This window comes from Perca flavescens, chromosome 22 (assembly GCF_004354835.1).
Source record: "Perca flavescens isolate YP-PL-M2 chromosome 22, PFLA_1.0, whole genome shotgun sequence".
Classification (NCBI taxonomy): Eukaryota; Metazoa; Chordata; class Actinopteri; order Perciformes; family Percidae; genus Perca; species Perca flavescens.
Window position 1 is genome coordinate 25,167,976 of NC_041352.1, and position 24,559 is coordinate 25,192,534.

Genomic DNA, 24,559 nt, shown 5'->3' on the forward strand with positions numbered 1-24,559 from the left:
CCGTGTGGGCGATATTAGCAAGAGGACTCGAGGAAACCCTCATGGTGCCTCTCAGGACTCTCCTCCCTCCTGCAGCCAGGAGGAGGCGCTCCGTCCAGCCTGTTTAAAGGAGGCAGGTGATTGGATGGTTGGATGGTTGGAGAGGAGGGGGGAGTGAGGTGCCGGGTCCTCCAGGGCTCCTCCTCCTCCGTTATTCGTCTCCTCCTTTATTTTTATTTTTTTACAGCATTTTCAACACGGTGGGATCGTGAAGAGAGAGCCCCGGGCGGGCGTTAGTCATCGGCGCCGGGTATTAAAGGAGGGTCACCGCCTCGGGAGGCTACCGGGAAGCTTTTCTTTCCACGGCGCTGCACGTGGTCCTCGTTCCTCTTCTCCAACGCCACAATCTGTCACACACAGGGAGGGAGGAGGGGGGGAGGAGAGAGAGAGAGAGACAGAGAGAGAGAGGAAGAAAAGAGACAGAGGGAGATAGAGAGAAAGGGAGAGAGGAAGAGACAGAGAGAGAGAGACAGATAGAGAGAAAGAGAGCAAGAGAGGGAGAGAGAGAGAGAGAGACAAAGAGAGAGAGAGAGAGGGGGGGGCAGAGGGAGAGAGAGAGACAGAGAGAGAGAGGAAGAAAGAGACAGAGGGAGAGAGAGACAGGGAGAGAGGAAGAGACAGAGAGAGAGGAAGAGAGAGAGAGAGAGACAGAGAGAGTGAGATGGAGAGACAGAGAGCGAGGGGGGGGAGGGGAGAGAGAGACAGAGAGAGGAAGAAAGAGACAGAGGGAGAGAGAGACAGAGAGAGACAAAGAGACAGAGAGAGAGCGAGAGAGAGTTTAACTGGTGCTATAGGTGTTTCTTAAAAAATATATTTTCATTGAGTTCATAGCTTTCCTAACACTAACTATCAAAGTTAAACTTTTTGTTTTGTTGCATGGACACAAAGACTGGCTATATAATATATATATAATCTACTTCCTGACGGACTAGTTAACATTGCACCAACATATGAGAAACTATGTTTGTTGAACATCAAGCATTTAAATCTATTGTAGGAGACCTCGAGACTACAAATATGGAGATAGATGGAGTATAATAGGCTCTCGTCAAGCTTTATTTTCTGCTAAGTTTGTGGCTTTTACAACCGACTGTGTGTGTGTTACCTCAGCCATAAACTCGGCCTCATCCTCTTCACCAATGGGGATATTCAGTCCGCTCACAGCGTTGAAAAGCTCGTACGCACTCATAGCCTCCATCACTCCTCTCTTCTGGAAGAACTGTGACACACACACACACACACACAATTATGTTATCTTTTAATTTTTGTTGTATCTTTCTTGTATTTTCTGTATGTGAGTGAGTATGTGTGTATGTCCTTGTAACTTGTAAATGTCCCAGTTTGAGATAAATAAAGTCCATCCAGCCATCTTTAATTTAAAGCTGCATGTGTAAGATAAAACTAGCCGTTACCGTGGAAACGTTCCTGCAGTCTCTGAAGAGGAACTCCAAGGCGTGAGGATGGGTGGGCTCGATGGACTGACTCACGTCAATCAACCACACCTACAGCACGCGCACGCACACACACACACACACACACACACAAAGACACACAGAGAGAGACACACACACACACACACACACACACAAAAGAGACACACACACAAAGAGACACACACACACACACACACACACATACAGAGACACACACACACACACGTTAGTGCAAAGAGGAAAGAAGAAGTGTGTGCCTTAAAGGAACGTTGAAGGAATGAAAGAGTTGATGGATAAAGACAGGATGAAGAACAGAAAGCAGTTAACTGTTTAAAGAAAAGAAAGATGTCGTACCTTTCCTTTGTGCCACAGCATGTTGTATTCGCTGAGATCAGCATGAACCAGATTACACTCCTGATACAACTGCTGCATCAGCTACACACACACACACACACACACACACACACACACACACACACACACACACACACACACACACACACACAGTTTTTACAAACTATAATGGTCAGGTAAATTCAGATTTTATTAAATGTACGATGAAGGTCTAAGACCGAAAACGATGTATTTTTCTAAATAAATTATTGCTTGCGTAATGGTCCGCGTGCTGGACTTTTTCTAAGTTAAAGAAGAAAAAGAAAATCTCAAAACTTCACAATCATCACAATATAAAATGGTGACAAGAATCGAATCGGGACAAAAGCATATCGTCCCAGCCCTCGAGACTACGGATATAAATCTTAGAAACAATCTAAAAACCCTCACATGTTACATACACATTAGTCTATGTCCCCGACGTGCTTGCTTTACGTACATGTAGGGCCTGGTAGAAGGCGCTCTTCATGTCCTCGGAGCTCAGCGTGACGTCTTTGAGTTTGGGAGCAGGGACGTGGTCTTCGCCGATGAACGACATCACCAGGATGTGTTTCTTCAGCAGCACCACCTCCGGACAGGGAATCTCAGCCTTCTTCATCCTGAAGACACACACATACACACACAGACACACACACACACACACACACACACACACACACACAAACACAAGCCACACAGACAGAAACACACATGGTAATAAAGAAACACATTGAATGAGAAGGTGTGTCCAAACTTTTGGCCTGTACTGTACGTTTGAATTAGGGCTGCGATTAACGCTCGTGCTTTCTGGGGTTTGACAGGCGATGGCGACAAGCGGGCGCAACCCAGCGAAACGGTCGCGTTCGTGCTCGTCACATGCACACGTCCGCCGCAAGAGTTGAATTGCGTTGAACTTTTCCCTTCGGGAGCGACGCGCAAATCAATAAACACGAGACTCATTCTTGTGGTCTGAGTTCTAAAGTTTGACCAGGACGTAGACAGCGGGGCTTCTGCTTGTCTGAGCATCGGCACAACACTGGATTTATTAAAAAGGTCCCATGGCCTCTCCGTGAACCATCACCTTATCGTGGTGGAGAGGTTTGTGTGTCTCTGTGAACCTGAGGGCTGTGTTGTCTGGAGCTTTGTGCTCCTGGTAGGGTCTCCCAAGGCAAAGTGGTCTCAGGTGAGGGGCCAGACAAAGAATGGTTCAAAAACCCCAATGAAAAAGCTAAGCAGAGATGGAGTGACCCTGCCCGGAGGAAGCCCGGGGCCCCCGTCTGGAGCCAGGCCCAGACGGCGGGCTCGTCGGGCGAAGCGCCTGGTGGCCGGGTTTGCCACGGAGCCCGCCGGGCACAGCCCGAACAAGCTACGTGGCAACTCCCTCTCCATCCCATGGGCCCACCACCTGTGGGAGGAACCGTTGGGGTCGGGTGCGATGCCACATGGGTGGCAGTGAAGGTCAGGGGCCTCGACGGACCAGACCCGGGCGGCAGACGCTGGCTCTGGGGACGTGGAACGTCACCTCTCTGTGGGGGAAGGAGCCGAACTGGTGCGGGAGGTGGAGCGCTACCGGTTAGATCTGGTGGGGCTTACCTCACGCACAGTCTTGGTTCTGGAACCATACTCCTGGATAGGGGTTGGACTCTTTTCTTCTCGGAGTTGCCCAGGGTGTGAGGCGCCGGGCGGGTGTGGGGATACTCACAAGCCCCGGCTGAGCGCCGCTGTGTTGGAGTTTACCCGGTGGGCGAGAGGGTCGCCTCCCCTCGCCTGCGGGTTGTGGGGGGAAAACTCTGACTGTTGTTTGTGCATATGCACCAAACAGGAGTTCGGAGTATTCTGCCTTCTTGAGACCTTGACTGGAGTCCTGCATGGGGCTCCAGTGGGGGACTCCATTGTTCTGCTGGGGGACTTCAACGCACACGTGGGCAATGATGGAGACACCTGGAGGCGTGATTGGGAGGAACGGCCTCCCTGATCTAAACCAGAGTGGTTGTTTGTTGTTGGACTTCTGTGCTAGTCATGGATTGTCTATAACGAACACCATGTTCGAACATAGGGATGCTCATAAGTGTACCTGGTACCAGAGCACCCTAGGCCAAGGTCAATGATCGATTTCATAATCGTTTCATCTGATCTGAGGCCGTATGTTTTGGACACTCGGGTGAAGAGAGGGGCAGAGCTGTCAACCGATCACCATCTGGTGGTGAGTTGGGTCAGAGGGTGGGGAAGACTCTGGACAGACCTGGTAAGCCCAAACGTGTAGTGCGGGTAAATTGGGAACGTCTGGAGGAGGCCCCTGTCCAACAGACTTTCAACTCACACCTCCGGGCGGAGCTTTTCGTGCATCCCTGTGGAGGCTGGGGGCATTGAACCCGAGTGGACAATGTTCAAAGTTTCCATTGCTGAAGCTGCAGCGAGGAGCTGTGGTCTTAGGGTCTTAGGTGCCTCAAGGGGCGGTAACCCACGAACACCGTGGTGGACAACGGTGGTCAGGGAAGCCGTCCGACTGAAGAAGGAGTCTTTCCGGGATATGTTATCCCGGAGGACTCGGGAGGCAGTTGCAGGGTACCGAAGGGGCCGAAGGGCTGCAGCCTCTGCCGTGAAAGAGGCAAAGCAGCGGGTGTGGGAGAAGTTTGGAGAAGACATGGAGAAGGACTTTCGGTCGGCACCAAAGTGCTTCTGGAAAACTGTTCGCCACCTCAGGAGGGGGGGGGAACCATCCAAGCTGTGTACAGTAAGGATGGGACACTGTTGACCTCAACTGAGGAGGTAATAGGGGCGGTGGAAGGAGCACTTTGCAGAACTCCTGAATCCGACTAATACGCCCTCTATGTTAGAGGCAGAGCTGGAGGATAATGGGGGATTGTCGTCGATTTCCCAGGCGGAAGTCACTGATGTAGTCAAACAACTACACAGTGGCAAAGCCCCGGGATTGATGAGATCCGTCCCAGAAATGCTCAAGGCTCTGGGTGTGGAGGGGTTGTCCTGGTTGACACGCCTTTTCAACATTGCGTGGAAGTCTGGGACGGTGCCAAAGGAGTGGCAGACTGGGGTGGTGGTTCCCCTTTTTAAAAGGGGACCAGAGGGTGTGTGCCAATTATAGGGGTATCACACTTCTCAGCCTCCCTGGTAAAGTCTACTCCAAGGTGCTGGAAAGGAGGGTTCGCCAATAGTCGAACCTCGGGTTGAGGAGGAACAATGCGGATTCCGTCCTGGTCGTGGAACAACGGACCAGCTCTTCACTCTCGCAAGGATCCTGGAGGGAGCCTGGGAGTATGCCCAACCGGTCTACATGTGTTTTTGTGGATTTGGAGAAGGCGTATGACCGGGTCCCCGGGAGATACTGTGGGAGGTGCTGCGGGGAGTATGGGGTGAGGGGGTCTCTTCTCAGGGCCATCCAATCTCTGTACAACCAAAGCGAGAGCTGTGTCCGGGTTCTCGGTAGTAAGTCGGACTCTTTTCAGGTGAGGGTTGGCCTCCGCCAGGGCTGCGCTTTGTCACCAATCCTGTTTGTAGTATTTATGGACAGGATATCGAGGCGTAGTCGGGGTGGGGAGGGGTTGCAGTTGGGTGGGCTGGGGATCTCATCGCTGCTTTTGCAGATGATGTGGTCCTGATGGCATCATCGGCCTGCGACCTTCAGCACTCACTGGATCGGTTCGCAACCGAGTGTGAAGCGGTTGGGATGAGGATCAGCACCTCTAAATCTGAGGCCATGGTTCTCAGCAGGAAACCGATGGAATGCCTTCTCCAGGTAGGGAATGAGTCCTTACCCCAAGTGAAGGAGTTCAAGTATCTTGGGGTTGTGTTCGCGAGTGAGGGACAATGGAGCGGGAGATTGGTCGGAGAATCGGGCGCAGCGGGTGCGGTATTGCATTCAATCTATCGCACCGTTGTGACGAAAAGAGAGCTTAGCCAGAAGGCAAAGCTCTCGATCTACCGGTCAGTTTTCGCCCTACCCTCACCTATGGTCATGAAGGCTGGGTCATGACCGAAAGCACGAGATCCAGGGTACAAGCGGCTGAAATGGGTTTCCTCAGGAGGGTGGCTGGCGTCTCCCTTAGAGATAGGGTGAGAAGCTCACTCATCCGTGAGGAGCTCGGAGTAGAGCCGCTGCTCCTTTGCGTCGAAAGGAGCCAGTTGAGGTGGTTCGGGCATCTGGTAAGGATGCCCCCTGGGCGCCTCCCTAGGGAGGTGTTCCAGGCACGTCCAGCTGGGAGGAGGCCTCGGGGAAGACCCAGGACTAGGTGGAGGGATTATATCTCCAACCTGGCCTGGGAACACCTCGGGATCCCCCAGTCGGAGCTGGTTAATGTTGCTCGGGAAAGGGAAGTTTGGGGTCCCCTGCTGGAGCTGCTCCCCCCGCGACCCGACACCGGATAAGCGGACGAAGATGGATGGATGGATGGATGGATGGTCCCATGGCATGAAGAATTCACTTTATGAGGTGTTTAACATTAATACGCGTTCCCCCAGCCTGCCTATGGTCCCCCAGTGGCTAGAAATGGTGATAGGTGTCCACTAAGGTCTATATAAAAGAGACTTCAGATACAGTATGAGGGGACCACTAAGGTCTATATAAAAGAGACTTCAGATACAGTATTAGGGGACCACTAAGGTCTATATAAAAGAGACTTCAGATACTGTATTAGGGGACCACTAAGGTCTATATAAAAGAGACTTCAGATACAGTATTAGGGGAGCACTAAGGTCTATATAAAAGAGACTTCAGATACAGTATTAGGGGACCACTAAGGTCTATATAAAAGAGACTTCAGATACAGTATTAGGGGACCACTAAGGTCTATATAAAAGAGACTTCAGATACAGTATTAGGGGGTCACTAAGGTCTATATAAAAGAGACTTCAGATACAGTATTAGGGGGTCACTAAGGTCTATATAAAAGAGACTTCAGATACAGTATTAGGGGACCACTAAGGTCTATATAAAAGAGACTTCAGATACAGTATTCGGGGACCACTAAGGTCTATATAAAAGAGACTTCAGATACAGTATTAGGGGACCACTAAGGTCTATATAAAAGAGACTTCAGATACAGTATTAGGGGGTCACTAAGGTCTATATAAAAGAGACTTCAGATACAGTATTAGGGGGTCACTAAGGTCTATATAAAAGAGACTTCAGATACAGTATTAGGGGACCACTAAGGTCTATATAAAAGAGACTTCAGATACAGTATTCGGGGACCACTAAGGTCTATATAAAAGAGACTTCAGATACAGTATTAGGGGACCACTAAGGTCTATATAAAAGAGACTTCAGATACAGTATTAGGGGACCACTAAGGTCTATATAAAAGAGACTTCAGATACAGTATTAGGGGACCACTAAGGTCTATATAAAAGAGACTTCAGATACAGTATTAGGGGATCACTAAGGTCTATATAAAAGCATCCAAAGAGCACCATGTCATGGGACCTTTAACATCCATAATTATGACTACGCTATTTAGCTATCAGCGATTGCAGTCTGTGGTTAGGAAAGACAACGAACGCCACTATTTGTTATAAATGGACCTGTGAGTGGTGGTAGGGATATATGAAACCACAGTCAGCTGATCTCATTCAGTTGTACGGCAGGGATACAGTAGTGCACAGAATCTCCATGGTTACCACACATTGATCGCCTGGCGCTTACTCGCGGAGCGGTGTCCGCCGTGTCTGTTCACGAGGAGCGCACGGATCCATGCGTCTACGCAGGGCCAAGAAATGACATCACAATAAGCCAAAAGTCGGCACTGGCGGAGTTCAAAGGGTAAAAAAAAAAAAGTGTGACAGCAGTAGCAGCCGGAGGGCCCTTTAACGATCTAAGCACACGGCATGAAGCGCCAGGCGCAGGTGTGTTTAGGGCGTGTCCAAACCCACAAAAAAAGGGTCTGTGTGCCGGGCGCCTGGTCCTAAAGGGTTGTTTTTAGGGTCTTCATTAATCAGAGGTGTGTTTTGGGCGTAACATGCAATCAACCAATCAGAGATCAGCTCCCATTCCCTTTAAAAGCTTGGACCTTGGAGCATTGCTGTTATGATGGAGGATTTACACCGTAATATTTGCATTTGTAATCTTCTGCATGTGTGTGTGCTGTGTGTCCCTGTGTGTGTAACAAGCATAGTGTGTGCGCGCTGTGCACGAGCCTAGGAGCATTTTACTAATGCTCTGTTAAAATAACAATGAAATGCTGCGTTATTGACTTTAGACCAGGTTTTTGTTGGTCAATGGCGCAATCACATCCTGCTGCCTCAAGATAGCAATATGCCCAGAATGCACCTGAACACACCTCCCTGTAAGACCAGCACGCCCAGAATGCACCTGAACACACCTCCCTGTAAGACCAGCACGCCCTGAATGCACCTGAACACACCTCCCTGTAAGACCAGCACGCCCAGAATGCACCTGAACACACCTCCCTGTAAGACCAGCACGCCCAGAATGCACCTGAACACACCTCCCTGTAAGACCAGCACGCCCTGAATGCACCTGAACACACCTCCCTGTAAGACCAGCACGCCCTGAATGCACCTGAACACACCTCCCTGTAAGACCAGCACACCCTGAATGCACCTGAACACACCTCGCTGTAAGACCAGCACACCCTGAATGCACCTGAACACACCTCCCTGTAAGACCAGCACGCCCATGGGCGCACAGATGGGCGCAGGTTCATTTGCTATATAAACGACGTGGGCGCAGGAAGGGGAACTGATAACTGCGTCGGTCTTAAACTAACAAAGATACTTGCGTCGGGCTTTGCGCTGCGCTGGGTGCGAGAGAGGACCCGGAGTGCGTTTACCTGCTCAGGTTGTGCATCTCCTTCTCGGCCCACAGACGGATTATTTTGCGAGGGTTCAGTTTGCTGAAGCGATCGATGAAGCGATAGTCGTCTTTAATGTAGCGGTCGCGGTTCTTGAACTCGTTGAGCGTCGTCTTGAAGACCTTCAGCACCACTTCGTCCGGGACAGGCTGCTCCTCCAGGCTGATAAACGGGGAAAAAAATATAGAAAATATGTATTAAATGTTTGGGTAAAACAGACTGCTTTCAGATGCGTTTTTAAATAAATAAAAATATTTATAGAATTTTAGGCTAATTCCGTGCAGCTACAGTAACAGTAAGAAATACAGTATCCTGTCCTCCTGGTATTTAAAGTTTCGGGATCTTACAACAATTGTCCTGGAACAATAAGGAGTACAATGGGTATTTTTTCCCCTATGTCAAACAAGCATGCTTGATAAAGTCTTCGTCAACAATACGTAAATACCAATGAATAAAAATCATAGTTCTTGGACACACAATTCTTCACCTTTATGTATTTAACACCTTTCCAGGACTTGTTACATTACACAAAGAAAGGCCACCGTTATTATTGTTGTTATGCATGCTTTGAAAAAAGTGACAAATGTTGAAAAAGCTACAAAAACACAGGAAAAAGAATTGGAAAAAAATTGGAAAAAGCAACAAAAAAAACTTTGAGAGAAAAACATAATAAATAAAAACCAAATGACAAAAAAAAAAAAAAAAAAAAAAAAAAAAAGTGACTAAAAGAACTGGAACAAAATCAACAAAAATGTCGAGAAAAGTGTAGAAAAAGAACAACAAAATGTTGAAATTTCGACCCAGAAAAACACAAAGTTGCACGGTTGACAGGAAGACAACACAAGGGTCAAAGCAAAAAATTAAAATTAAAAATGGGAATTCGTCCCAAAAATCTTGTTGACGAGAGGAAAATATTAAACTTAAAAGAAAATATATCTACATACGTTTGGACAGGGTCCAAAATTAGCCCCATCTACTAACGTTAGCCAAGGGGCATGTTCATTTGCTCTTCAACAAAGTTAATGTCGGACCCTGCGTGTGGACAAGACCGGAGTGTGTTTCCGGGGCCTCCCGACAGCCACCCACCTCCCTCCGTTAGCGTGGAAGACCACAGACTCTTTCCCGGTGCTGATGCAGCCGTTAATGTTCTCCAGCACGCCGGCATTCACCATTTTGTACATCAGCAGACGAGTGCGAGGGTCCACAGCTTGTTCCTGCGGAGCGAGAGGTTGAGTGTGATGGAGAAACTACGGTCCGTTTGTGTGTGTGTGTGTGTACCTGTTTTAATATATTCGTGGGGTCCAGGTTAGGCATTTAGTTGTGATGGTTAAGGTTAGGGTAAGGGTTAAGGTTAGGCTAGTAAGATAGTAAAACAAACGTGTGTGATGTGTATGTGTGTGTGGGGTGTGTGTGATGTCAGCAGCGCTGGGTGTTTCTATACGTACGGCGGTGGAGTGCTCCTTCTTGTCGTGTAGCCGGGCGCTACGTCTCTGCTCGCTGTAGCAATGCTGCTTCAGGGAGTTGAACACCTGGTTGGACAGCTTCAGGTCCATTCCCAACCCATCTCCCACGTGCACCTCTGGAGCAAACTGCATGGATGGAGACAGGATGGAGACAGGGTTCATACGCAACCAATATACTTTCCCATTACTTTTTGGCAAATTTCCATGACTATGTATTCCTGAAAATATCAGTTGAGATTGTACAATAAGAATAAAAATCTGTGTTAAAGCGCCCATATTCTGCTAATTTTCAGGTTCATAATTGTATTTTAAGGTTGTACCAGAATAGGTCGACATGGTTTAATTTTCAAAAAACACCATATTTTGGTTGTACTGCACAGCTCTCTCTCACTGCTGCAGCTCCTCTTTTCACCCTGTGTGTTGAGCTCTCTGTTTTAGCTACAAAGTGAGACCTGTTTTCTTCTTCTTCTTCTGTACTGTCTTTGATTGCACTCGCACATGCTCAGTAGCTCAGATGTAGATCATGTCAGCTAGCTCCATAGACAGTAAAATAAAGGCTGTTTCTCCAACTTCAGTCAGTTACAAGGCAGGATCAGCTGGGAGACTTCTTCTAAACCAGGGAGCACATTGAAGTAGTTCTTTTGGAGATTATGGTGAACTTGTGTGTGTTGTAGCAGCGCTTTGCTATTGAGAACGAGGTAGCATGCTAGCGCTAGCATGCTAACGCTAGCATGCTAACGCTAGCGCTGTGTTAAAAAAATAAATAAAAAATCATGTTTAATCATTAACATGTATAAATAAATAAACACAGTATGTGTCTTACGTTGTCCATGCGCGCCGTGTTCTTGCGTCCGCAGGTCACCTCGTCGTGTTTGGTGGTGATGTTCTTGCCCTTCCCGGTGAAGCCTCTCCTGGGCGTAGTCTGGGGCTTCTCTGGGGGATCAAAAACACACGGATTTAGACATGTGTGCTAATTACAGCGTGGACAATCACTTAAAGTCATCGCGGTCCCGATGCGCGCAGAACACACGGTATGTAGATTGATGCAAAAGATCACACATGCAACGGAGAAAGTTGTGTCGAAGACGAAGCCGGTATCTGGCGTTGCTCCACCGTTGTAGAGGATGTAAATGGAATTAGATGCGCTGTCGATATCTTCTATAACAGATGCGATGGAGGAATCTACACATCTCAATTCTCACAATCTGATTGGTCCAAACAGCTCTGGTTGGAGCACAGTTGCTCCACAACGGATCAAGTCCAGATCGCACTTCCTGACCTCAAACGTTGTGGGCGGGGCTAAGTTCGGCTGGCATCCAGGCTACTTTTTTTTTTTTTATTCTGAATGAAATTTAAAGACCTTTATCACAACATCAACTGAGTCCTAAATTCAGTTTTTTTTCAAGCCAAGTATCGCTTAGCTTGCACTTCACCGAAACCGAAGAATAAAATCAGTTTCATAACTGTGGTACAATCTGGAGAGACTCGCGCCAACAACAAGAAAGCTGATTGGCAGCAAGGTAAGTAGGGGTGGAGAAAAAAATCGATACAGCGTAGTATCGCAATATTTTCCGTACCAATAATGTATCAATACACAGACGCCAAGTATCGATCTTTTATGATATATGTGTTGGTCAGTCTGTCTGCTCGACAATCCCCATTTTGCAGAAATAAAATTGAAGTGAGATGAACAGACAGAGAAATGTATCTTTTTAGATGAAACGGATGTTGACAAAGTTTCCTTTTCGGGACATCATTTGAAATTGGGAAAAATTTCAAGTTGGAAAAAAGGTAAATACATTGCAATATATCGCAGAATATCGCAATATTTTTTTAAATCGCAATAATATCGTATCGTGACAAAGTATCGGGATGATATCGTGAGGCCTCTGGTGATTCCCACCCATAAAGGTAAGGTGTTTCTGTTATTTTGTCCACACACTGTCGGTACATTACCAGCTCTGTAGGGGTCGTGTCTCGTGTCCTGCCAGTCCACCTCGTCCTCGGAGCTGTCGCTGTCTTCATACGGATGGACCATACGGTAGTTCTCAAAGGAGATGGACACTGGACACAAACAGTCAAACGGTCATTGAACGGAGACCTTTTAATAGAGCGCAGTCTGTAACCGTACCTGCTGTGGGTTATACGCCGTGTGTTATTCGCGGTTCTACCTTTGCTGTCTCCGTTGAACTTCTTCTCCTCCCGGCGGAGCTGATCGTCAAACTCGCGGTCAAACTGCATCTGGAGCATCTGGGCGAGCATCAGGTCGCTGGTCGTCTCGGAGACTTCGTCTGACAGCAAGAGATCTGCTCCGGGACTGAGAGACAGACAGAGAGGCAGACAGAGAGACAGACAGAGAGAGAGAGAGACATAAGAGAGACGGAGACAGAGAGAGGGAGGAGAGACAGAAAGAGAGCGAGAGAGACAAAGAGACAGAGAGGGAGGAACAGAGAGATAGAGAGACAGACAGACAGACAGAGAGACAGAGAGACAGAGAGACAGAGAGACCGAGAGACCGAGAGACCGAGAGACAGACACAGAGAGAGAGAGAGACAGACAGAGAGAGAGAGACAGAGACCGAGAGGGAGACAGAGAGACCGAGACAGATAGAGAAAGAGAGACCGAGAGAGAGAGACAGACAGAGAGAGAGAGACACAGAGAGATGGAGACAGATAGAGAGAGAGAGAGATAGAGACCGAGAGAGAGAGAGACAGAGAGACGGAGACAGATAGAGAGAGAGAGATAGAGACCGAGAGAGAGAGAGACAGAGAGACGGAGACAGATAGAGAGAGAGATAGAGAGAGACCGAGAGAGAGAGAGACACAGAGAGATGGAGACAGATAGAGAGAGAGATAGAGAGAGACCGAGAGAGAGAGACATAAGAGAGACGGAGACAGAGAGAGGGAGGAGAGACAGAAAGAGAGCGAGAGAGACAAAGAGACAGAGAGGGAGGAACAGAGAGATAGAGAGACAGACAAAGAGAGACATATTGAAAGGGAGAGAGACAAAGAGACAAAGTGAGAGAGAGAGAGGTAGGAACATAGAGAGAGGAAGGAACAGAGAGAGAGAGACAGAGGAAAGGGTAAAGAAAGGAGAGATGGTGAAACAACAGAAAAACAAAGACAGGAAGACAAAGATTAAATGTAATAAAGTATTTTATGCTGAACACAAGAACTAAAGAGACTAAAATAAATAATTGCTTGAATTTCCAAATATTTGTGTTGATTGTATAGATTTTTAGTCACGTGGTTGCTATAAGTACGAGATGTTGACAAAATAAACCATAAAGGAATGATTATTAAAGCTTATTAAGAATATTTAAAAAGGTCTGTTTTCCAGACACACAGTTGTAGGATTAAAACTGCAGTAATTGGAAGTATTTTTACACTTTTACTCTGTTTTTCATTACATTTGTTTGAATTTAACTTGTGTAGGAATACGACTAAAAACTGTAAGTATTGTCCCAACTACAGAGTATTGTCCCAGTATTGTCCTAACTTCAGAGTATTGTCCTAACTTCAGAGTATTGTCCCAACTTCAGAGTATTGTCCCAACTACAGAGTATTGTCCCAACTACAGAGTATTGTCCCAACTACAGAGTATTGTCCCAACTACAGAGTATTGTCTTAACTTCAGAGTATTGTCCCAACTACAGAGTATTGTCCTAACTTCAGAGTATTGTCCCAACTACAGAGTATTGTCCCAACTACAGAGTATTGTCCCAACTTCAGAGTATTGTCCTAACTTCAGAGTATTGTCCCAACTACAGAGTATGGTCCCAACTTCAGAGTATGGTCCCAACTTTAGAGTATTGTCCCAACTTCAGAGTATTGTCCCAACTTCAGAGTATTGTCCCAACTTCAGAGTATTGTCCCAACTTCAGAGTATTGTCCTAACTACAGAGTATTGTCCCAACTACAGAGTATTGTCCCAACTTTAGAGTATTGTCCCAACTTTAGAGTATTGTCCCAACTACAGAGTATTGTCCCAACTACAGAGTATTGTCCCAACTTCAGAGTATTGTCCCAACTACAGAGTATTGTCCTAACTTCAGAGTATTGTCCCAACTTCAGAGTATGGTCCCAACTTTAGAGTATTGTCCCAACTTCAGAGTATTGTCCCAACTTCAGAGTATTGTCCCAACTTCAGAGTATTGTCCCAACTTCAGAGTATTGTCTTAACTTCAGAGTATTGTCCCAACTACAGAGTATTGTCCTAACTTCAGAGTATTGTCCCAACTACAGAGTATTGTCCCAACTTCAGAGTATTGTCCCAACTACAGAGTATTGTCCTAACTTCAGAGTATTGTCCCAACTTCAGAGTATGGTCCCAACTTTAGAGTATTGTCCCAACTTCAGAGTATTGTCCCAACTTCAGAGTATTGTCCCAACTTCAGAGTATTGTCCCAACTTCAGAGTATTGTCCTAACTACAGAGTATTGTCCCAACTACAGAGTATTGTCCCAACTTTAGAGTATTGTCCCAACTTTAGAGTATTGTCCCAACTACAGAGTATTGTCCCAACTACAGAGTATTGTCCCAACTTCAGAGTATTGTCCCAACTTCAGAGTATTGTCCCAACTTCAGAGTATTGTCCCAACTTCAGAGTATTGTCCTAACTACAGAGTATTGTCCCAACTACAGAGTATTGTCCCAACTTTAGAGTATTGTCCCAACTTTAGAGTATTGTCCCAACTACAGAGTATTGTCCCAACTTCAGAGTATTGTCCCAACTACAGAGTATTGTCCCAACTACAGAGTATTGTCCCAACTTCAGAGTATTGTCCCAACTACAGAGTATTGTCCTAACTTCAGAGTATTGTCCTAACTTCAGAGTATTGTCCCAACTACAGAGTATTGTCCTAACTTCAGAGTATTGTCCTAACTTCAGAGTATTGTCCCAACTACAGAGTATTGTCCCAGACACAGGGACAGGTGAAGCGGTGAGAACTCACTCGGTGAGGGTAGGGAAGTGGCTGTTCTCCTCCTCCAGCTGTTTGGCCAGCTGTTCGCTCATCACATCAGCCAGAGAGCAGGCCGGAGGCACCGGGGCCACCGAGCCCCACGGGCTCTGGGGACACAAAACACACATTAGGATCCCACGTAGGAAGACACAGGCCGCATGTGTGTGTGTGTGTGTGGTTGTGTGTGTCTGTGTGTGCCTCTGTGTATGTGTCTGTATGTGTGTGTGTGGTGTGTGTCTCTATGATTGTATGTGTCTGTATGCATGTATGTCTGTATGCATGCATGCATGCATGCGTGCGTGCGTGCGTGCGTGCGTGTGTGTGTGTGTGTATATGTCTCTATGCATGTGTGTCTGTGTCTGTATGCTTGTCTGTGTCTGTATGCTTGTGTGTGTCTGTATGCTTGTGTGTGTCTGTATGCTTGTGTGTGTGTGTCTGTATGCTTGTGTGTGTGTGTGTCTGTATGCTTGTGTGTGTCTGTATGCTTGTCTGTGTCTGTATGCTTGTCTGTGTCTGTATGCTTGTCTGTGTCTGTATGCTTGTCTGTATGCTTGTCTGTGTCTGTATGCTTGTCTGTGTCTGTATGCTTGTCTGTGTCTGTATGCTTGTCTGTGTCTGTATGCTTGTCTGTGTCTGTGTCACAGCTTAAAAAAAAAATCAGTTTGACATTTTTTTCCATATTTTTTCAACGTTTTTCCTCTGAATTTCTTTATAGGGGAAAGTTCAATTTGACTTTGGGCAAGTGAAAAAAAAACTTTGCGTTGAACCCTGAGCCTACATACAAAATAGCTGCTCTTGTTGTTTAGCATATCTTTGTTTTAACAGACTCATGGAAGGAATGGACCTTTTTTACAGCAGACATGTTGACTTGCCATAGTAGGAGAAGCACAGCTGACACTGATAACCTTAACGATGGCTCAGTTCCATCAAGTGTCCCAGTAAGATATTTCAGTGAGTCAGCATGCACAATACCAGGACCTCTCCTAAGTGGAATGCAGCCATCAGTAATGGTTTTGAATACACCTGTGCTTTTCCTACTATGACATGTCAACATGTCTAATGTGAATAAGGTCTATAGCGAAACTGGGGGAACCCCTGCATGAGTCACAACAACCCATTGAGAATAAAAACTGTACAAATCAGTCGGAAAGAAGAGGACAAAATACAGAGGATTAGTTTAATAATTATTAGTTAGTAGCCTAACTGCAAATACCAAACCACCACGGGACCTTATTATGTCATTTGTACAGTGTGACTCCAAGGTGAAATGAATCCTGCGAGTGAGTCATGAGTGGCCAGAAACCATAAAAGCAGAAGTGAGGCTGAGACATGTTCAGACATGTCTAAAGCAAGGCTTTGCACACGGTCCTCCTGACCGTAGTCTGTTTTAGGGGAACGCCCACAGGACTTGGGGACAAAATTACCTTTTATAAAATTAAAATCAAAACAGAATTAGATGATTAAAGGCCAGAATAAAATATGAATGCAATGTATGGTATCCTATAACACAGTGTTGTGTAGTATAGTGTTATAACTAGACTAGCATCTGAGGTGACGTGATTTCGACGAAATAACACAGTTTTAGTGGTGCATGATATATCGGCCGCCAATATAATATCGGCCGATACGGTCATTTTTTTTAACACATCGGTATCAGTTCGATGTCAAATTATATAAATATTTTTTTCTTCTAAAAATTTGATGTCATATTTTGTACACAGGTAAAGGTGCCCAATATCAGTCATTTTGGAAAATAAATCCCAAAAGTAAAATAATATAAATATTATAAAATTAAAATAAATAAAAAATGAGTTTTGGAAAGTAGTTCTTTATTTGATTATCATAAAAATTAGTTTTCTATACAGAGATATCGACATCGGTAAATATCGGTATCGGCCATTACAGCGATATTAATATCGGTTATCGGCCACAACTTTCACATCGGTGCATCACTACACAGTTTATATCCAAATGTAACTCGTGCCAAAGTATCTCCGGTCACGCCACGCACGATGACCGACAGCTGCTGACTTATCGTAAAGACTGAAGTTGATTGACAGGTCTGGTCACTAGGGGTGGAGCAAAAAATCAATACAGCATAGTATCGTGACGTGACATAAGTATCGGGATGATATCGTATCACGAGGCCTCTGGTGATTCCCACCCCTACTGGTCACACATACCATGTGTGTGTGCTGTAATCAATGGAAAAGAGAGCTTGCTCTCAATGGCCCTCCCTGAATACATAAAAGGTTACAATACAGGGCGTTCCCTGCCATTGTAAGGTTTAGGTGCAGCACCTAAAGCCGAATGAACGTAACGGAGACTTATCTCAGATTTCTAGACTGTATATTGTAGTGTGGTGTCTTTAGCAAGTTTTGTCTTTGAGCTTTTTGAGTGTTATTTATTTATTTATCTGCTCTCGCTTTTCCAACGTTTTACACACAGACATGGTGATAATAATGCTACAAGATGAAATGGGGAAAAAAAGTGACGCAAAACTACCACAAAATGGACACAAATCGATTACAAAGAAAACTAAAATGACCAGAAAGAGACAAAAAGGAATGCCTTGGCAAATGGCTTTTTTAAGCGTTTTAGTCTTATTTTTGTTACCCTTTTCCCACGTTTTATGTCACGTTTCCCCACATTTTATGTCACTTCTTCCCACATTTTATGTCACCTTTTCCACATTTTATGTCACCTTTTCCACATTTTATGTCACCTTTTCCCATGTTTTATGTCACTTTTCCCTCAATTTATGTCACCTTTTCCCACGTTTGTTACTTTCCCTCCCAATGTTTTAGGTCACTTTTTCTCACGATTTATGTCACTTCTCCCACATTTGTTACTTTTTCTTCTACATTTTTGTCCCTTTTTTCAACTTTTATCAATTTGTTTGTTAAATGCTATAACACTGAATAAAAACACCCAAATTAATGTAGTGAACTGATCATTTATTTTACTTGTGAAGAGTAATAGCTGTATGGCACATTTTTTTTTTGGGACAATTGAAAGAACAACAAATTTCTTTTTCTTTTTTTTAAGTGGGTCAAATTTGACCCGAGGACAACAGGAGGGTTACAAATAAAAATGTAAAATTGTCCGGGCCCTCTTAGAAATGGACACCGGGCTTTTCTGGGGGAAACACTCATGTGTGTTTATGTATGTTTGCACTAATCACCAAGGGAACTTCCACGTCGGTGTAAATTATTGTGGCAATAAACCCTTTTCCGATAGAGTTATAATGGCTAACTAGCAGGGTGAGTTGACGTCATTGTTACATACAACACAGCTTATTTTGCAGGCGTAACTTGTGCCGACATATCTCCGGTAACGGCACACCCCCGGTGATGACCGACAGCTAATCTTATCTGTCCGCTGACAGCGACACAACTTCAGCCTTTAAAAGGACAGGTCCGTCAACGTAGCCATGTTGGATAACAACTGGCAGAAGTTGTTTTTTTTCGACACAATTTTATAATATACATACACACACATATATATATATAAAAAAAAATAGAAATAATATAAAATAATACAAAAACTGTCTTCGTAACCAAAATAAAGTATGAAAAGGGGGATGATAAAACAATATGAATAATAACAATATAGATACAAACCAAATACATTAGTCTCCTAAAAGTTCACCATATAGTATGAGAGTTTTATTACTCATTATAGTGTCTGTAAGTTTAAAACAGGACTTAATTTATTCCTTGAATTCACATAAAAAAGCAGTGAAATCGGAGGAGACGTTGGCTGTTTTGCACATACAAGTCAGAGGCTAACCGCAGCAGGCTAGCTGACTGACGTAGCTTCGTGATGTTAAACAACAACACACACAGAAAAAACAATTTTTAACAACAAATCAAAAGGACCTTCTTACCTTCGGAGTTACTGCTGTGATTCCTGATTGATCCATGATTACAACGATAGCGATTAATCGATTCTTTCCTTGACGAGTGAATGGTGGCTAGCCGCTGAGCTAACGTTAGCACGCTCTGGAGGGGGCAGATTTAACGACGAAAATGTCCCGAAAAAGAGACTAACGACAAGGTCCCGCGATGTGACACGTACACACAACTGTTGTATAAACTTCAATACGTATGAAAAGCTAATTTACGAGTCAGTAATAATGGTTTTTAAACTAATTTAACGGTTGAAACGAGGTTGAGACGCTTTCAGAGAGGTGTTTCCCAGCTAGAGTGGACCTTGGCACAAGAGGAAATACGTCATTGTGCAAGAAGGCGACAGTGCGCCTTCACAATAAAAGCCCCTAACGCTGTTATCAAGAAGTCTTTTATTTTATGAGCTTTATCTTCCATTTTTAACGATTTTGTCGGTTTATTAATTAGTTGATAGGCAAAAGATTAATTATTTTGTCTTTTGAGTAATTTATATATTCATAGTTCTCTAATTCTAGCTTGCCTAATGGGAGGATTTGCTGCTTTTCTCTGTTTTATTTCACTTTAAATCACATCTTCTAATTTTTGATTGTTTAGACTTCTAGAAGCACAAACCAAGACATTTGATCATGTTACCTAAGAATTTGTGATGGACATCTTTAGACAAAATAATTAATCTTGTGATTAATTAACACATTATTAAAATTAAGAAAATAAGAGTGAGGTGGAACAAGAAACACACCAGGTACACATACAAAATGTGGAAGAGCATAGAAAAAATATATAATAGTAATAATACAATATAATATTAGTTAAATTGAAACAAAAAAATGAACACATAATTGTGTGTATAAAAATAAAATTTATAATGTTTAGCTGACTTCCTGTAGCTCATATGTGTTAATGCGCGCACCAGCCACTGCGTGTGCGCGTACAGTCTGCCCAGGTTTTCTCGTGAACGCGCGTGACCGTCAGCTGCTGTCACTCAGGCGCGAGCGTGCAGGTAGATCAAGTTATACAGTTTGTTGATAAGAGGAAGAGAAATGAGTAGAGTGTTTTTTCAAAATAAAAGCGTGGAATTTGTGGTCAAAGACCTTATTGGAACCATAATATTGATTATTTCTCCTTGAAAACTAGAATATAGAAGGCTTACTTTTGTGCATTAATGTACAGGATTGCTGCCTGATGTGTATGCAATAAATACGTAAATATTTTACTTTGTGTGGACAGTTTGTGCAATGAATAAACTCAATATAAGCAGGTAGGCTATGTAGTGATTGTAAATGCATAAAAAAAACTTGCCAGCAGCCTCTTTTATCTTCACTTTTTTGTATGTACATATCCTAGTTCAGTTCAGTTGTCTGAACTCAGAAGACCCCGAGTTCACTTTCAAAGATGGCTACGTCATGCATCACATGTAGTAAACATTGTGGTTTTCTACAATTTTAAGCACTTTTGTCTTTGTTGTAACCAAATGAAGAAGTCGTACACATAGCTGTATACTGCTACCTATAGACATGTCTCTATAGTCTTATTAGGAGTTAAACATAGTGCTGTATACTGCTACCTATAGACATGTCTCTACAGTCTTATTAGGAGTTAAACATAGTGCTGTATACTGCTACCTATAGACATGTCTCTACAGTCTTATTAGGAGTTAAACATAGTGCTGTATACTACTACCTATAGACATGTCTCTACAGTCTTATTAGGAGTTAAATACCGCCTGATTAGTTATTTTGGAGCTTGTGCAGCTGAAATTGGCTAGAGACGCTCGGTTGCTATATGACAACAATGGCTTTAAGCCAAGTCTTGAGCAGAAAGCAGAGCAGTAGGCTAACGTTAACGTTAATCAAAACCTAATTTTCATGTATCAAACTGTGAAATATATTTGTATAATATGTCAATAACTGGGTGAATAGAATCCTAAATGTTACTAAAAATGTTACAAAAATCCATCTTTTCTCCGACTCGTAGTTTTGTGTGACAAAAAGAACGCAACAACCCCGCGGTTACTCGTTTTTCGACATCGATGTGATGTCACACTCAAGCTACTAGTCGCGATTACAAGACAAAAAAAACGCACCATAAACAACGCGGCGGCTTCCACGGATGAGATGAGCGTAGCTATCGCAGCAAGTTTTATCCGAATTAGAAAGTATTCCTTCATTGAAAGAAGAGAAAAAAACGGCACTGGAGGCTTTTCTCTGAGGAAAAGATGTTTTTGCTCTTCTCCTGATTGGTTTCGGCAAGAGGTTTGATCGGATTGGTTGATTTGGCCCGTCTGTCACCAACTATAGGTGGTGATAGACAGATGGGTCATCCAATCAGCTAGCCAGAATTTTTGCCCCTTCCCAAAAGTTCTCCAACGGTAAGTTCCCAGATGTATATACCGAGCAAATGTGAAGCAATCCATCTGGTGGAGTCAGGTTAAGTAACAACAGCCTTGTAACTGAAAAACATTTTACAAAAAATGTCACCTACCCCCTGCAGCCCTCCAAAGTACCCCTTGGGGGACACGTACCCCCATTTGAGAAACAGTGGCCTAGTTGTTTACCTGTATTTATTTTTTTTATTTCAAAAATTATGTTTAATATTTATGTACGTTTGTTCGTTATTGTACTTATTGTGGCAATAATTAATAAAATCGTTTTCTGATTTTATACCCTGACAACATGTATTTGTTTTTTTACTTTGAAAGTGTTGACCGGAAGTCGCGCTCTTTATTTTGAAAGCTTGACGGTTTCGAAGCATCCTGACGTCTTCTTCTTGGAGCACAAAGTGAAAACGCATCTCGGTGGGATCCCGCTGCGTCCTCCTCACACGTTACAAAGCCCACACGGATTCACAAGGGCAGACTTTAACCGCATCTGACGCTTTCAGGGACGTTTTTTATTTTTATTTTCTTGGGTTTTTATTTTATTTTTTTATTTGGACGTGAGGATACCGATGGCCACCACCACCGCCGTCCCCAGCATCAGCACCAACACCAACACCACCGGAGGGCCGTCGGGCCAGCCAGGACGGCCGGGATTCAACCAGCACACCTAGCAGGTCGCTCCACTGTCAGTATTTTAATGCATTTCTTTCTAATATAACGCGAAAATACAGCAAACTGCACACAGAAGAGCGTCATTCCCAAAATAAATGGGCTCACTTTTGGAGGATGCTCTAATATTTCTGCCTCCTTGTGAGGACATTTGGCGAGGAGACGCGCGCGCACGCACACACACACACACACACACACACACACACACACACACACACACACACACACACACACACACACACACACACACACACACACACACAACAGTGCATTTCACCAGGGTGACTTTAAGCATTAAACTGACAGAAATGTGAACATTTAAATCAATTTAAGAGGCTCTACGGTGAATTTAAACAGTTCCCTTTAACATTATGCACCATGAGAGCCACATCCAGACTGTTTTATATGCATTTATGTTTGATCTCAGGGGTGGAAATGTAAAAAAAAAAAAAAAAAAAAGCCCCGTGGGACCTTCACGTGTCTCTGGGTTTTCTTTTTTTTTTGTCCTGATGCCGTCTCAGTAGACAGATTGGGCGACATCTGACACAATCACTGTGAACAGCAGATGGGGATGAGTGGGGGTTGGGGGGGTCATCTGAAATTAGGGTAACCTTTATTGATCCCAACAGCAGCAGAAGCACAAGAATAGATGCATAGTAGACATAAATGAGTAAAAAATATATAATATGTAAGCTGTACTATGAGCATGTACCACGGTTAAAATGAAGCATATAAAAATCCCTTCATACACCAAACATAACTTGTAATTATAAAGTATTTGGAGAGCCACAGTAGCCACAAATAAGGTTGCAATAAAACAAAATCTACAGCCGTCAGCATGCTAACATTTGTTAATTAGCGGTAAACACAAAGGCAGTCAAGTCAACTTTATTTATACACACATTTCAAAAATGCAACTCAATGGGCTTTACATTAAAGTTGCATACGATTAAACAAATGCAGAAAGAATCAGTGCCAAATATACAAATGGAAAGATTATATGTCAATGTTCAGTCATTAAAGTGCTCATATTATGCTTTTTGGCTTTTTCCCTTTCCTTTATTGTGTTATATTATATCTTTTATTATATCTTTTATTAAAATTTTTATTATATCTTTTTTGTGTATGTTATAGGTTTACAAATGTGAAAAAAGCCCAAAGTCCAGCCCAAAGGGACTTACCATCTCCAACAGAAAACACTGTTCAACTGCTCCAAACAGCTCTACTGTAGTCCACCCTCATACTCTGCTTCTGACTGGCTAGTAGTCCTTACCTAGGTACTGTCAGGGCACGCTCTCATACTCTGCTTCTGACTGGCTAGTAGTCCTTACGTAGGTACTGTCAGGGCACGCCCTCATACTCTGCTTCTGACTGGCTAGTAGTCCTTACCTAGGTACTGTCAGGGCCCTCATACTCTGCTTCTGACTGGCTAGTAGTCCTTACGTAGGTACTGTCAGGGCACGCCCTCATACTCTGCTTCTGACTGGCTAGTAGTCCTTACCTAGGTACTGTCAGGGCACACCCTCATACTTTGCTTCAGACTCGTTTTTTTAAACTTAAATGGGGCTGTGTTGAACACCCTGTTGTGTGCGCAAACGATACCCAACCCTAGTTTTGAGCGCTTTAAATGTGCCCCAGTTAATCCAAAAACAGAAAATTCACAATTTACAGGATGTCCTGTGTACCTTTAAACGGACATTTCTGGTCATCCAAAAAATCCCAACGCAGAAAATCCATATTAACACGGTAAATTAATAGCCCGTAGTTCTACAGACTTTTCTAACATTGTACCTGCGCTGATGTGTCCTGTCTCCTTCAGGCTGAGGAGGCCCCGCAACCAGACCGACCGAGCTGCCTTAACTGACCTTTGACCTTTTGACCAGAGCAAACAGGACCCGCCACTGCCATCCCGCCTCCTCATCATGACGCAGCAGAGGGTCGACTGATTCAAACCGGAGAGATCCGAAAGATGACCGAGAGCCGGAGGAGGAGGGAGCCGAGAGACGCCGAACGGCAAGAAAATTAGGAATGCAAAGGATGTGAATGTGGCACCGAAACTGACCGTTTCCCCCCCTCTCCTCCCCACCACCCCCATGTGCTGTTCATTAACCCACAAACCAGGCGTCAGAAAACCAAAAAAAAACCCAAACTTCCAGCTTCATAGGAACCAACAATGTAGAGGGAGACAGCGGCGACGATTGTTGATTCACTGTTACACTGAACTACCAGACTCCGTCACAGCGATTGTCTCTTGCCGACAAAATCAGTTTCAACGGCAACTACACTAAGATTGTGTTACGGTTAAAGACGATCAAATCCCAGCCACGACAAGATTGTACAACTATAACACAAAACTGTCTGGAGATATGTATATTATATACACGTTGGAATAAAACTTGAAAAAAAAACTACGTACAAGGTGGAAGAACAAACTGATCTACGGTTTGCACAGAAACACGTTTTTTTTGGACGTTTCGGGAATTCGAAGCGGAGTGAGACTCCACG

At 44.3% G+C, this 24,559-nt stretch overlaps 1 protein-coding gene across 1 annotated transcript; it reads right to left on the bottom strand.

Annotated features, from left to right (window-relative positions):
* Nucleotides 1–272: 272 nt before the first annotated feature.
* Nucleotides 273–19,371, bottom strand: LOC114548955 (serine/threonine-protein kinase RIO3-like). Its single transcript, XM_028569008.1, has 13 exons — nt 18,987–19,371; nt 15,089–15,204; nt 12,306–12,451; nt 12,091–12,198; nt 10,958–11,067; nt 10,117–10,260; nt 9,758–9,885; nt 8,651–8,833; nt 2,305–2,464; nt 1,827–1,907; nt 1,452–1,541; nt 1,145–1,258; nt 273–386 (listed from the first exon to the last, which is right to left on the bottom strand). The coding sequence occupies exons 1-13, from the start codon at nt 19,020–19,022 to the stop codon at nt 273–275; spliced, it is 1,530 nt and encodes a 509-aa protein (XP_028424809.1). The 5' UTR covers nt 19,023–19,371.
* Nucleotides 19,372–24,559: the final 5,188 nt, after the last annotated feature.